At 34.4% G+C, this 11,576-nt stretch overlaps 1 protein-coding gene across 1 annotated transcript in view; it reads right to left on the bottom strand.

Moving 5' to 3' along the window:
- Positions 1 to 2,683: 2,683 nt before the first annotated feature.
- The window catches only part of LOC145686269 (mannan endo-1,4-beta-mannosidase-like), a 32,373-nt gene continuing 23,480 nt past the window's right edge, over positions 2,684 to 11,576 (bottom strand). The window contains exons 4-7 of the mRNA XM_081759400.1: positions 10,375 to 10,487; positions 8,412 to 8,533; positions 7,776 to 7,895; positions 2,684 to 2,904 (exon numbers count right to left, since the gene is read on the bottom strand). Of these exons, the coding sequence (XP_081615526.1) occupies positions 2,791 to 2,904; positions 7,776 to 7,895; positions 8,412 to 8,533; positions 10,375 to 10,487 (469 nt within the window). The 3' untranslated portion in view covers positions 2,684 to 2,790. The remainder of the gene's footprint in view (positions 2,905 to 7,775; positions 7,896 to 8,411; positions 8,534 to 10,374; positions 10,488 to 11,576) is intronic.

The raw sequence follows: 11,576 nt of genomic DNA, 5'->3' as shown, positions 1-11,576 counted from the left end.
ACGCGGTATTTAACACATAAGATGGTAGCATGGTGCGTTAAGAACAATCTTAAAATTACTGTTGCGTGGAGTAACAGAGTAGCTTCTTCACACCGTGATGTAAAGCACCTCTCTAGTTCCCAGGAAGAAGCAGATACGAAGATCATACTTCATGCTGTTGATTCAACAATCCAAGGTGCACCTTCTATTGATATCTACTCGCCTGATAAGGATATTGTAATTCTTGCTCTACTGCTCTACCCTATGCTTTGTCCTGACGCTTCATGTGTTGTTGGAATTCGTCATAAGAAATGAAGAATGTATGATGCTCTAGTGTCAGCAAAAGTAAATGCCTTTCCAGGATTCCATGCCTTTACTGGCTGTGGTACAACCGGTGGATTTGCGGGGTAAGGCAAAATCTCTTGCTGGAAGACTTTCCAAACGTGCGACTCCACATCTTGCAGCTTTCACGGAAATGGGATTGGAACATAAACCATCACAATCTATTTTCAGTGCCTTGGAAAGGTTTGCGTGTATGTTGTACATTCCCAATGCCAAGAATTCAACTGTTAGTGATGCACGATGGATTATTTTTCAGAAAAAGTGTTTGAAATCCGAGAAAATACCTCCAACACAGCCAACTCTTCATCTTGCCATACTACGAGCATATTATCAATGTATAGTGTGGCAAAATGATATTGTGGCAAATCCTAAACTTTCTTGAGCTCACAACGGTTATGGCTGGACTATTCAGAATAGTGATTTCATTCCTCTGACTACAGCTCCCACTGCTCCATCTACTGTAGTTGAACTACTGAAATGTTCATGTCATAAAAGTCAATGTTTGACTAAATTGTGCTCCTATTGGCAACACATGCTTCTGTGCACTGATCTGTACCTATGTAGAGATGATGTAAGAGTAATAAATGCGCTGAATATTCATCAGATGAAGAGAGTGATGGAGAGGAGTTTTAGCTCCTCTCAGTAATGTATCTCAAATTATGCTGTATGTGAGCAGTGCAGCACACTAGCTGAAATACTCTGCGGTAGGGAGTTCGAAAATGAATGAATATATGATTTATAATATGAAAACATACTGTACATAATATTATTTTTATGAGTTTTCTTTGTATATGTTACATTAGGGGTCATTGTTTCATAAACGTTCATACTGTACCCTTTAAAATTCGAGAAAAAACTATATTTAAAGTAAAATTTAAAGCCTAGTGGCAATAAATATAATATAAAACACATGTAATTTTAAAAATAGAATTACCAAGATACGTTGACAAATAATTCAGACAGCGAATACAAAGGGAATTTTAGAGGTAAAAATAGTTTTTCTTTCAAAACTGGAAAACCACTGCAGATAGCGCAATAAGTGTAATAACTAAAAATATTACTCCAATGTAGACTTGCAATTTTGAAAAAAGATCATCAAAATCGGCTGCAAAATAACCGAGATACGAATACTTTTATGTATAGCTCAGCTGCCATTTTGGAATGGTCGCCATATTGTCCTGCGGAATTTTTTCACTTGGAAACATCTAAATTTGTCATAGCTAATGCATACCAAAACAGAAAAAAACATGTTTCACAATTGTACCGTGTTATGCAAAAGTGAACTAAGCGCCAAATTTTGAAAATCCACGTAAATGCGACGATTGGTTCCTGATAACAATTAGAACGTTTTGCACAATCGAAAAGAGAGGAAAACCAACACCTTTCCCAAAAAAAGAAACATAATTTCACTTTAGATTACGGCTACCTTAATGCTGGACATCAACCTTTAAACGTAATTTTCTTAAGAGTATGAAAGTGGCGCTTAGTTCGTTTTCGCATGACACGGTACAATTGTACCATTAAAATCGCACGGACGTGCGATTTTATACCACTTGCTCCCGGACTAACTTCATTTAGTATAAAAAAGTGTGCATCATAAAAAAAATTAACTAAAACATATACTAGGAGATTTTAATATTTTAACAGAGTTAGTGTTTTTAAACAGCAGATGTAAATGACTTTAATTTGCACTTTTAAGGATAGTTAGTTCATTTAAGATGATTACAAAATTAACATATTTGAATAAACAGAGAAAACATCTTGCTTTAAGGAGATAGTGAAGTGATAATCTACAGTTATTTAAAAAAAAAACTACGCTATCAAGGTTACGTATGCTTAAACACGCTTTTAATACGCTATTTTGGCTATGAACTCTCATATTTTGGGCAAATTTTTCTTAATTGTGGTTAACTTTAATCACTACTTACGACGATACTGCATTTGGTAATAGTGGTAATGCAATAACACTAAACTTAAACAGAAACTTTTCTGTTTAATGCTTAATATATGTAAGGAAACATCAGACAATATATATATTTTTATTTCAAAAATGCATAGATTATGTTCATAACTATCATATGTTAAAATTAAAAGCAATAGTAATTGAACCAAACCTAATAGAAATATAAGCTTCAATAGTTGATTTAATAAATAAAGGGGGGAAAATTAACAAAGCAGTAGGTGTACCCAGGCATCTATATCCGTATTAATGTATGATTTAAAACACGGATGGTTGTTGAGTTGTTTATTTACTACTTTTTATTCATTTAATCATCTATTCTAGCTTATACCCTTGTTCGGTTCGGTGTAAGTTTTTATTTTATACATAGTATGAAAGGACAATTGCGTATTAAAAGAAACATTATTTTTAATAATTGATGATATGAAATTTATTACATAATTGACATTTTAATACAAGATTTTTGTGAATTGCATACAGTGTGTACTTCAGTCAATAAAGGAGTATTTTTAGACGTCTATGCTAACACCATCGTAGCCACTGATGTGTTGGAAGCCTTGCTGCTGCGTGTTCTGGGAATCAGCACAATTTCCTCCTGCATTATATTGCCATATTAGGGCCCCCTGAAAGTAGAGAAGCAGAAAAAATAATATACCTTATGTATAAAAAGTGAGCTCACTAATACTATTAATTGTGAACACATTTGATTAGAAGACATGTTATGGTTATATCATTTTTTCGATAATAAATTTACTTGTAGGGATTTAGCTACGTCATTATGAATACATCAAGAATTTCCATTTGGAAAAATATATACTACAGCTGAATTGCCTGGTAGGATTCCAGATATTATCTTGCATTTTTAAATAATTAATTTATGTAGATAAATATTTTTCTCTCTCTTTAAATTTAGAAGATATTTTAAACTTCTGAATTCATTCTTTAATTCTGCCTTATGATATACATCGCACACCCGATGGAAGAGTGTTATAACTCAAAAAATGGAAATTTTGAGTTATCATCGCTCAAAAGAGAATAGAGAGAGAGAGAGAGAGAGAGAGAAAACGAGCTCTATCTGGCGGTATTTTTGCAGAAACATAACTAAATAATTTAACCCCTAGATGGCAGAAATATCAGTATTTCAGGGAGTGATTTTGATAGAATACCAAACTTTAAAAGTCATGTTCCTTCAAATGTGAATTTTTGATTTGTAACAATCTTCCACTGGATGTGCGAATGACTGAAAGAAGTACTTGATGCTATTCTAACGTAACCTGTGTACCTTTCATCGTTATATGGTTCGTCTTCTGGCTGCTGGTCCACGGGAAGGTCTTTAGACATGGAGGTTATGCAACGATTATATTGAATAAGGAGTTGCGGACAAACGACAAGAATGGCTTTCGAGATTAAGGATTTGGTGTAAAGATAATAACCTCATCCGGTAAAAGAAAAAGGCACTTGCTCATAAACATTCACAAAAGCCTTGCACGAGGACTGACAACTTGTCATGATCTTAGCAAAGCATAAGCGACATGAGATTTGAAACACAGAATACAAGAACTCTACACAGGGAAGGTACATTAAAATCCTAATTATTTAATTACAGAAATATAGAGTGGATTTGGGAGGAGTTCAGGAAATTAGACAGGAAGGAAAGGGTGTGATGTAGATAAGAAAATTTACGTTTCTTTTTATGGGCAAAGTAATAAAAATCACTAACTAGGAATAGAATGTTTCGTTCACACGCAAATAATATAAGCAATTAAACGTGTTGGATTTGTTCATGATATACATGAGGATCAGTGGTCCGATAATACCTCCTAAGGGTCAGTGGTTCGATATTAATATTGTAAATGTACATACGCTAATAGAAAATTAGAATGATTATATAAAAGACAGTTGATATATTTGCCCAACTCCCGTGATACCATATAAAAATTTTATAACGGAATTTGAATGCAAAGGTAGGATGATAGAATGTTTTCAAACATTATACGGAACGAAAAACTACAGAATGAAAACAATAACGATGTTACACTCGCGAACTTTATAACATCTCAAAACCCAATCGAAAAAGGTGAAGAAAAAATTGAAACATTCCGACATTCATAAATATAATTGGATCTCAGCTGATGAAGACACACATATTTAAATTCATTATGTTTTGATAGATAGTTGACAATCCATCGTAACTGATATTTGGTAGTTAAGAGAAACTAGCAGTAATACTGACCACTACTTGAAATAAGCGATTATAAGATAGAGATTATCGATGAAAATGGAAATAATCAGCATTTGATAAAGAAGAGTCTTAAATTAAAGAAATATAAAGAGGATAATACCCGATAGAAGTATCGAACTAATTCTTGGTTTTTGGTAGATTAGGATACTTTAGTTAAAATTAGGGATAGCGTTAAAATTTAAGCAAAAGAAAAGGTGATGCACGCTGTAAATAGGAACAAACTATGGTTCGACCAGGAATGCACTAAACTAGCAAACAAAAGAAAAAGGCAAGTCTGTGTTGGCTTCGAAATCCAAATGATAGAGCTAAACAAAATTTCGTTTATATCAGACAGAAATCTCACAAAACATCTAGGGGGAAAATTTTGATTATTTGGAAGCTAAAGTTATTGAACTTGAATATACTGTAACAATAAAACCAAATATTCGGGACAGATATAAAGAAATCGACGAATTTAAGAAAGGTTACCAACCCTGCGCTTGTAATTTAAAGAACGTGGACGGTACAATTCTCACGAATACAGTTGTATTTTTATCTGTTGGAAAGCTTCCTTTGGCAATTTGCTAAACAAACAGTCCAAAAAATAATGCTCGTGGAGGAAGTGAAGAGCATGCAACAGAACTTTATATTCCATTACTAGAAATTGCTATAAAGAAATCAAAGAATCACAGATATCCGAATTTAGACAATATCCCCACTGAATTAATTTTAGCTGGAGGTGAAAACTGTGAAAAAATACAAAAAAAACTTATTCTCCTCATCTGGAACAGAAGGAATTGCTATAAGAGTGCAAATAATTAATGATTGCTCCAATTCGCAAGAAAAACAGAAAAACAAATTATAATTATTATCGAGGCATCTCTGTTTTGTGAACATCTAATAAAATCCTCAAACATTCTGTGAGCAAGAATGAAATTATACACATATTGGATGGAATTATTGGAGCTTATCTGCACAGACATACGAGAAACCGATCAACTATCGACCAGATATTTACCATTCGCCGAATATTCGGAAAGAGAAGGAAATAAAACACTTCGGTATATCAATTATTTATTAATTTCAGAAAGGCCTACAGCTCGACTAAGAGGGAAATATGGTACAGCATTCTTGCAGAATTTGGTATACCAAAAATGCTAGTTAGGTTAAGAAATGTGTTTAAATTAAATCTAAAGTAAAATCTGAGCTGTGAAATACTTGTTTATGAGCTTTGTCATTGAGAATGACCTAAAACAAAAACATGCGTTGTCAAAATTATTATTAACTTTTCTTTTGGAATACACTGTAAAGGAAATTAAAGATACCAATCAGGCTTTCGAGCTGAATAACACTCACCAAGTTATGGAATATGGTCATGATCCCAGTTTGATAGAAAATGATATGAGGAAAATAGATAAAAATGCAGAGGTTTTATTTCACGGCTCCATAAGTAAATGCAAAGAAAATTAAATACATGGCAATTCGCCGTGACCATAACAGAGTCGATTGGATAGGTTAAAATATTACGTGATTCTGTTGACAAAGTGGACCCTTTCAAATATCCAAAAGCAGCTTTAACAGACCAAAGGGCCTATTATGATTATCTTAAAGTTTTGCTGGCGTCTACTATTAATCCAGTGTTCTCGGGATAGCTGGCAGAGTGAATGTTGCTGTGCTGAGCTTTCGTTACATTTCTGCGGTAACATCTGAGCTATGGGTTGGAGTGTGCTGGTCGTACAATTTATATTGTAATCTTAAGGAATTGCTGTGTTTCTATTGGTTATTGTTTTGGCCAATAGCGTGCTCTGATGTTGCCGGTGGAAACTGTTCTCTGGTTGGATGTTGGTTGTTTTCGTATTGAGAAGATGAAGCTAGATGTCAGGTAGATGATAACCTTCGTCCCTGTTGTGTGTACGAATGAATAGAGCTTCATGTATCTTCCTGTCTCAGAACTGTTTGCTTTTCTTTAGAACTTCAATTTGATTCCATATAGCCGTATGATTGTATTGTAAGCAGTGTTCGGCTATTGCAGACTTTTCAGGTTGTTTCAGCCTGGTGTGTCGATGGTGTTCTTTCATTCTGCCTTATATATTCCTTCCCGTTTTGCCTATGTAAGTGGCGTTACATTCACATGTGATCCTATAGATTCCCGATGTCTTTAGTCAGTCCCAATGGGTCTTTTGGGGTTGGTAGTGAACACTTGATCTTCGGTGGGGGACAGTGTACCGTCTTGATGTTGAATTTCTTCAGTAGTCTTGCCAGTTGATTGGAGGTTTTTCCCATGTATGGAATAACTGCAATATTTTCCTTATCTGCTGTATTGTCCTCTTTTGTGAGATCAATTTTTGTTACTGTATTAATATTAGAATTAACATTATAACATTAAGGTTCTACCAATGTATAGTATATTAGTGCAACAAAACATTAGCGTGTAGTAATTAGTGTGACCCATGTGAGTTGTTTGGATTAGACTACAGTAATATTTTTATGTGACATTAATTAAAAACAAAGTTTGCATTGGTGTGCAAAAGAAGAAAATTGACAGAAATAGAACTTCGTTATTAAACAGAAATATTGTGTATAGTATGGAGAAATAAAATAGGAGAAACACAAGGAAACATTAAAATAAGCAAATGAAAGCAATGTTTTATGATTATGAACAGAGAAGAGGAAATAGATTTTGACTTTCATTTTATAGTACCAACTGACTCTAGTACTGATAGAAGGAAAATTATGCAGAGGAATTAGACGTGGAAAGCCAAAACGAAGTGTCAGTATGCCAACGAAGAACAAAATAAATGATATTTCGGGTTTATGGTCCCATGATTTTGCACCGAGATTAAGGAGGCTGTGATGTAGATAATGACTGAAATAGTAGAATGAAGAAAGTCGAAAAATGGAGAAAGCCCAGGAATACGTTGTATATCCATCATAAACTTCACTTGGAGTGGGTTGGTATCGAACCAGGTATCCCCTCACTAAATGTGAGCAAAGGTGAGGATACTACTGAGCCACTACAACCCCTCGATGAAGGAGCCACAGCAATAGATGAAACAACTTACACTGAATAGACAAAATAATTTATGATATTTTATTCTCTTCATCAATAGAGGATAGGAAAAAATGTAATCTCTTTTCTCATTTTTTTCTATAGTTATATTAATTCATGATAATTGAAAACATCAGTAAGTAAGTGTTTTTGAAGCTCTATGTACTTACAGTAAAGGCAGGATGTAGAAAGTAGGGTCTACTAATGCCAATCTCTGCACTCACCTGATATCCATTATTATAGGAGTAATCCATGAGATCGTTGATGCTGCGTCCTGCAGAGCATATACTGGCAAACTCTCCAATGATTAAGGGTTTATCCAGTTGGAAATCGGAAGCTTTCACCTGAATCATAAACGAATAAAATTCACCGTTATATCTATTAAACACATTGAATAACTTTTTCATGGACAATTAGGTACGAACTTGCAAATTTCTTGGAGAGAACTGACCAGTTTTGTAACAAGGATCCCTATTTTCCATTATATAAACGCTTCCCAAAAATTTATCCTACTTACAATATCCCCCAGCAAAATACTTAAAATGATTATACTTACACTTAAAATCATTGTGTCCTCAAATAAGGACATCTCAAAATAGGATCTTGATAAAAGAATGTCTTCTTGTATGCGTTATACATTTTTATATATAGTTTAGTTATTATTTATAGAAAATAGTTTAAATGTTTGAATTGTCATTTTTTCCTGGATCTTCTAAAACTTAAGTAAATAATTTTACATTATAAGTTTCTCTTAAACAGTAAATATTTTAAAGAAAATGAATGATACCATTATATTAAAGATATTTTATTCAACATGCTAGATAATGACGATCTATATCATAATATTGATAAATACTTACCACAAAAGCGGCATTACCAGCAAAAGCACCTTGCCAATCATAGCTATGGACCTGGTAGAAGTCCAATGTTCCTCTGCTTCGACCTCCGACACTAGTCAGACATTCGTCACTGAAGTAGTTCCCTGTAAAAGAAGTGTCGTACATTATAGTACTATAAATTGTTATTAAATTATTATCACCCATGCAGTTAATAGTACTTATATATATCGCAGAAAACTACAAGTAAAACGATGTTGCTAATATTTCCTACACGCTAAACACAAGGCATATTAGAGGAAGGTTATTTCTTGATGGATTTATATTGTAAACTAACATGTACTTCATTCATTTGTCTAGTGACATGCAAAAGATATGAAATTAAAATATTCTCCACCTCTCTTTCTCTCTTACACACACAAAGAAATAGATTATATTTATTTATTTATTTATTGACACAACAGGCATTACTGCCCAATTCATGAACCAAATAAATGTTAATGAAACAACTTTTCAAGTAACGATAATATTCTATTCCGAAAAATTAGAGGCAATAGAGATATTCAAAATACAAACTTGAAGTAAATGACGAAACCTTGCGTACATTATTATCGTGTAAGATCTGTTCAATTTAATTCAAAATGAAATGAAATTTTTGAGTTTTACTTCCCACGGTTATGCCGGTTAGGCTAAAGGAGACGGTGATGATGAGTAATGAATGAAATGGTGGAATGAAGAAAGTGGGAGGAAACGGGAGAACCCCGAGAAAACCCACGCACACGGTGTTTGTCCACCACCACGAAGTTCACTTGGCGGAAGCAGGGTTTGAACTCGAGACCCCTAGCACCAGAGGTGAACGCTCTACCACTGAGCCACAATTTAATTCAAGTCATCTCTGTTTAGTTGGATCAAAAGAAATGGAAGTGTGTTCTATATGATAATGATAAGTATTTGGGGTAGTTTCTGGTGAAAGGACTTGATTCCTTAAGAACATAATCCATTATCTTGCTTCTAAATCAGTTAATCCATTACTGAACAACGTGCAACGTATGGCCACTTTAGCACAAATAATGACGTTAATGAGTAAAACTGCTTTTCGTACCCTGTCCCTCAAAAATAAGATTGATGATAAAGATCTCGCTTAGAAACATCCATACTGTAATCATTATCAACGTTCAAAGTTAACTCTAATAATCTTAGGAAAATCAATGTTAACGTGTGACAGGTTTTTCACTCACTATTTGTCAATAAAATGATCGATTGTAACTTGCCAACCCAAATTATGACCAATAAAAACGTTCATAATTTGGTTAATGTCAAACTGTCTGGGATTACTTTCATCAGAAAAGAACACCTGCTAATGCTAATATGTGAGATAATTTTCCTAATACCAATCTTCAACGATGGGATTAATGATACTTTATTTATTAAACGTTATCTACATTATAACTGCTTAAATATTCTAAGTTTTGTTATGTTCTCCAAACAGCCTTTGTGAAATTAATGTCAATGTCAGTTCAGTTTTTTGAAAGATATGACTCAAGGACATGATCGATCATAAACAGTTCACTTCAAAGAATCTTTATCACCATTTTTATCTATGGTAAAATTTGGCTAAAGAAATAACTCTGCTTTAATGTGACCAGGTTTCAAGATAAATATAAACGAATAGCCAACTTACAAAGTAACAGGAATAAATGTTTTTACGGGGAAGTGTAAAGGTTAATTTATACATAGGATGCCATTCACATGCCATGTCGTTATTAATCCTTGCTTGATACTGAGGATAATATAACCATCTATTAATCAGTTCGTTTCTGTGGAAAGAATGAGCTAACCTCCATTCGTTCCGTAGTCAGTTTAGATAAAATAAAAAACTAATGTTGCTGAAAACCATCTGGTTTAGTACAAAATGTTAGGAGAAGCTATTGCACGAATGAGCTGTAAGAGCGTTGATTGCTAAGTTTGTACCAAATCCAATACTTACTTGTTCCAATGCTGTCAGAGATCGGATTTGAAGACCAGGTTCCAACTGTCACGGCTGCATTGGAAGCCGCCTGATGGATTGCATCCGCTTGCCAGTTTATGAACCTCAAAGACCTTGGCAAAAAGAAAGGAAACACGGTTGTTACTCAGTACCTCATCCATTACACTATCCTTCAAGGTAATTTATCTGTCAACATATTTCTAAATATATTTGATATTATATGAATGGTACTTTATTCCTGTTGATTTCCAAAGAAAAGTTTTGTGCGTCTGAAAATGCCCCAAATTTGACTTCTAGTGTGGCACTCTAGTTTGAGCTATTTATGGCATATGCTTCAATTTCTCTCAAAATGATGTCATTTTAGTAAGAACATTTTATATTGCTTCCTACCAGCAATAAAAAAGTTTTGTATCTATTCCCAAAATGCCTCAATTCCACTTCCAGTGTGATGTTTCACTCAGTACCACATGCTACGATTTCTTTCGAAATACTCTCATTTCACTATGCAGTCTTTGTACTGCTTTGTACCAATAACAAAAAGTTTTGAAACAATGCTAAATGTCTCAGATTTCACTTCCAATGTAGGGTTCCAAGTGTGGGATACGGACAAAATCTCGCGGCCGAAACATCGCCGCCCAAAATCTCGCCGGCCGAAACCTCGCGGGACAAAATCTCGCCGGGCCAAAACCTCGTGTAGCCAAAACCTCGCCGCCCAAAACCTCGCGGGCCAAAACCTCGCCGCCCAAAACCTCGCGTGACCAAAACCTCGCCGCCCAAAACCTCGCGTGGCCAAAACCTCGCGGGACAAAATCTTGCTGGGCCAAAACCTCGCCGCGAATGAAACTTTTCTTTACAATTTACCCAATGAGTTTCTTAATATGCAATTCCACATTACAAATAATAATAATAATAATAATAATAATAAGAAGAAGAAGAAGAAGAAGAAGATACAAAACATCGTGTGCGTGGGCTTTCTCGGGTTATTCCCGTTTCCTCCCACTTTCTTTATTCGATCATTTCCTTCATCCTGGTCATCTACGCCTCCTTTAACCTACAGGATAAAATCAAGGGACGTCGTAAAAATTCATATTATTTCATACTTTCATAAATATTATTAGATTTTTGTTGAAATTTTAAGTTTTTGGATGTTCCAAAGTTCACGAAACTAACTCCGTTAGTTGTCATTACTTTCCTTATGCAGA

Source organism: Thermobia domestica, chromosome 5 (genome assembly GCF_964235325.1).
Source record: "Thermobia domestica chromosome 5, izTheDome1.hap1.1, whole genome shotgun sequence".
Classification (NCBI taxonomy): Eukaryota; Metazoa; Arthropoda; class Insecta; order Zygentoma; family Lepismatidae; genus Thermobia; species Thermobia domestica.
Note: the sequence above shows the minus strand (reverse complement) of the source record. Positions and strands in the feature narration are given on the sequence as shown.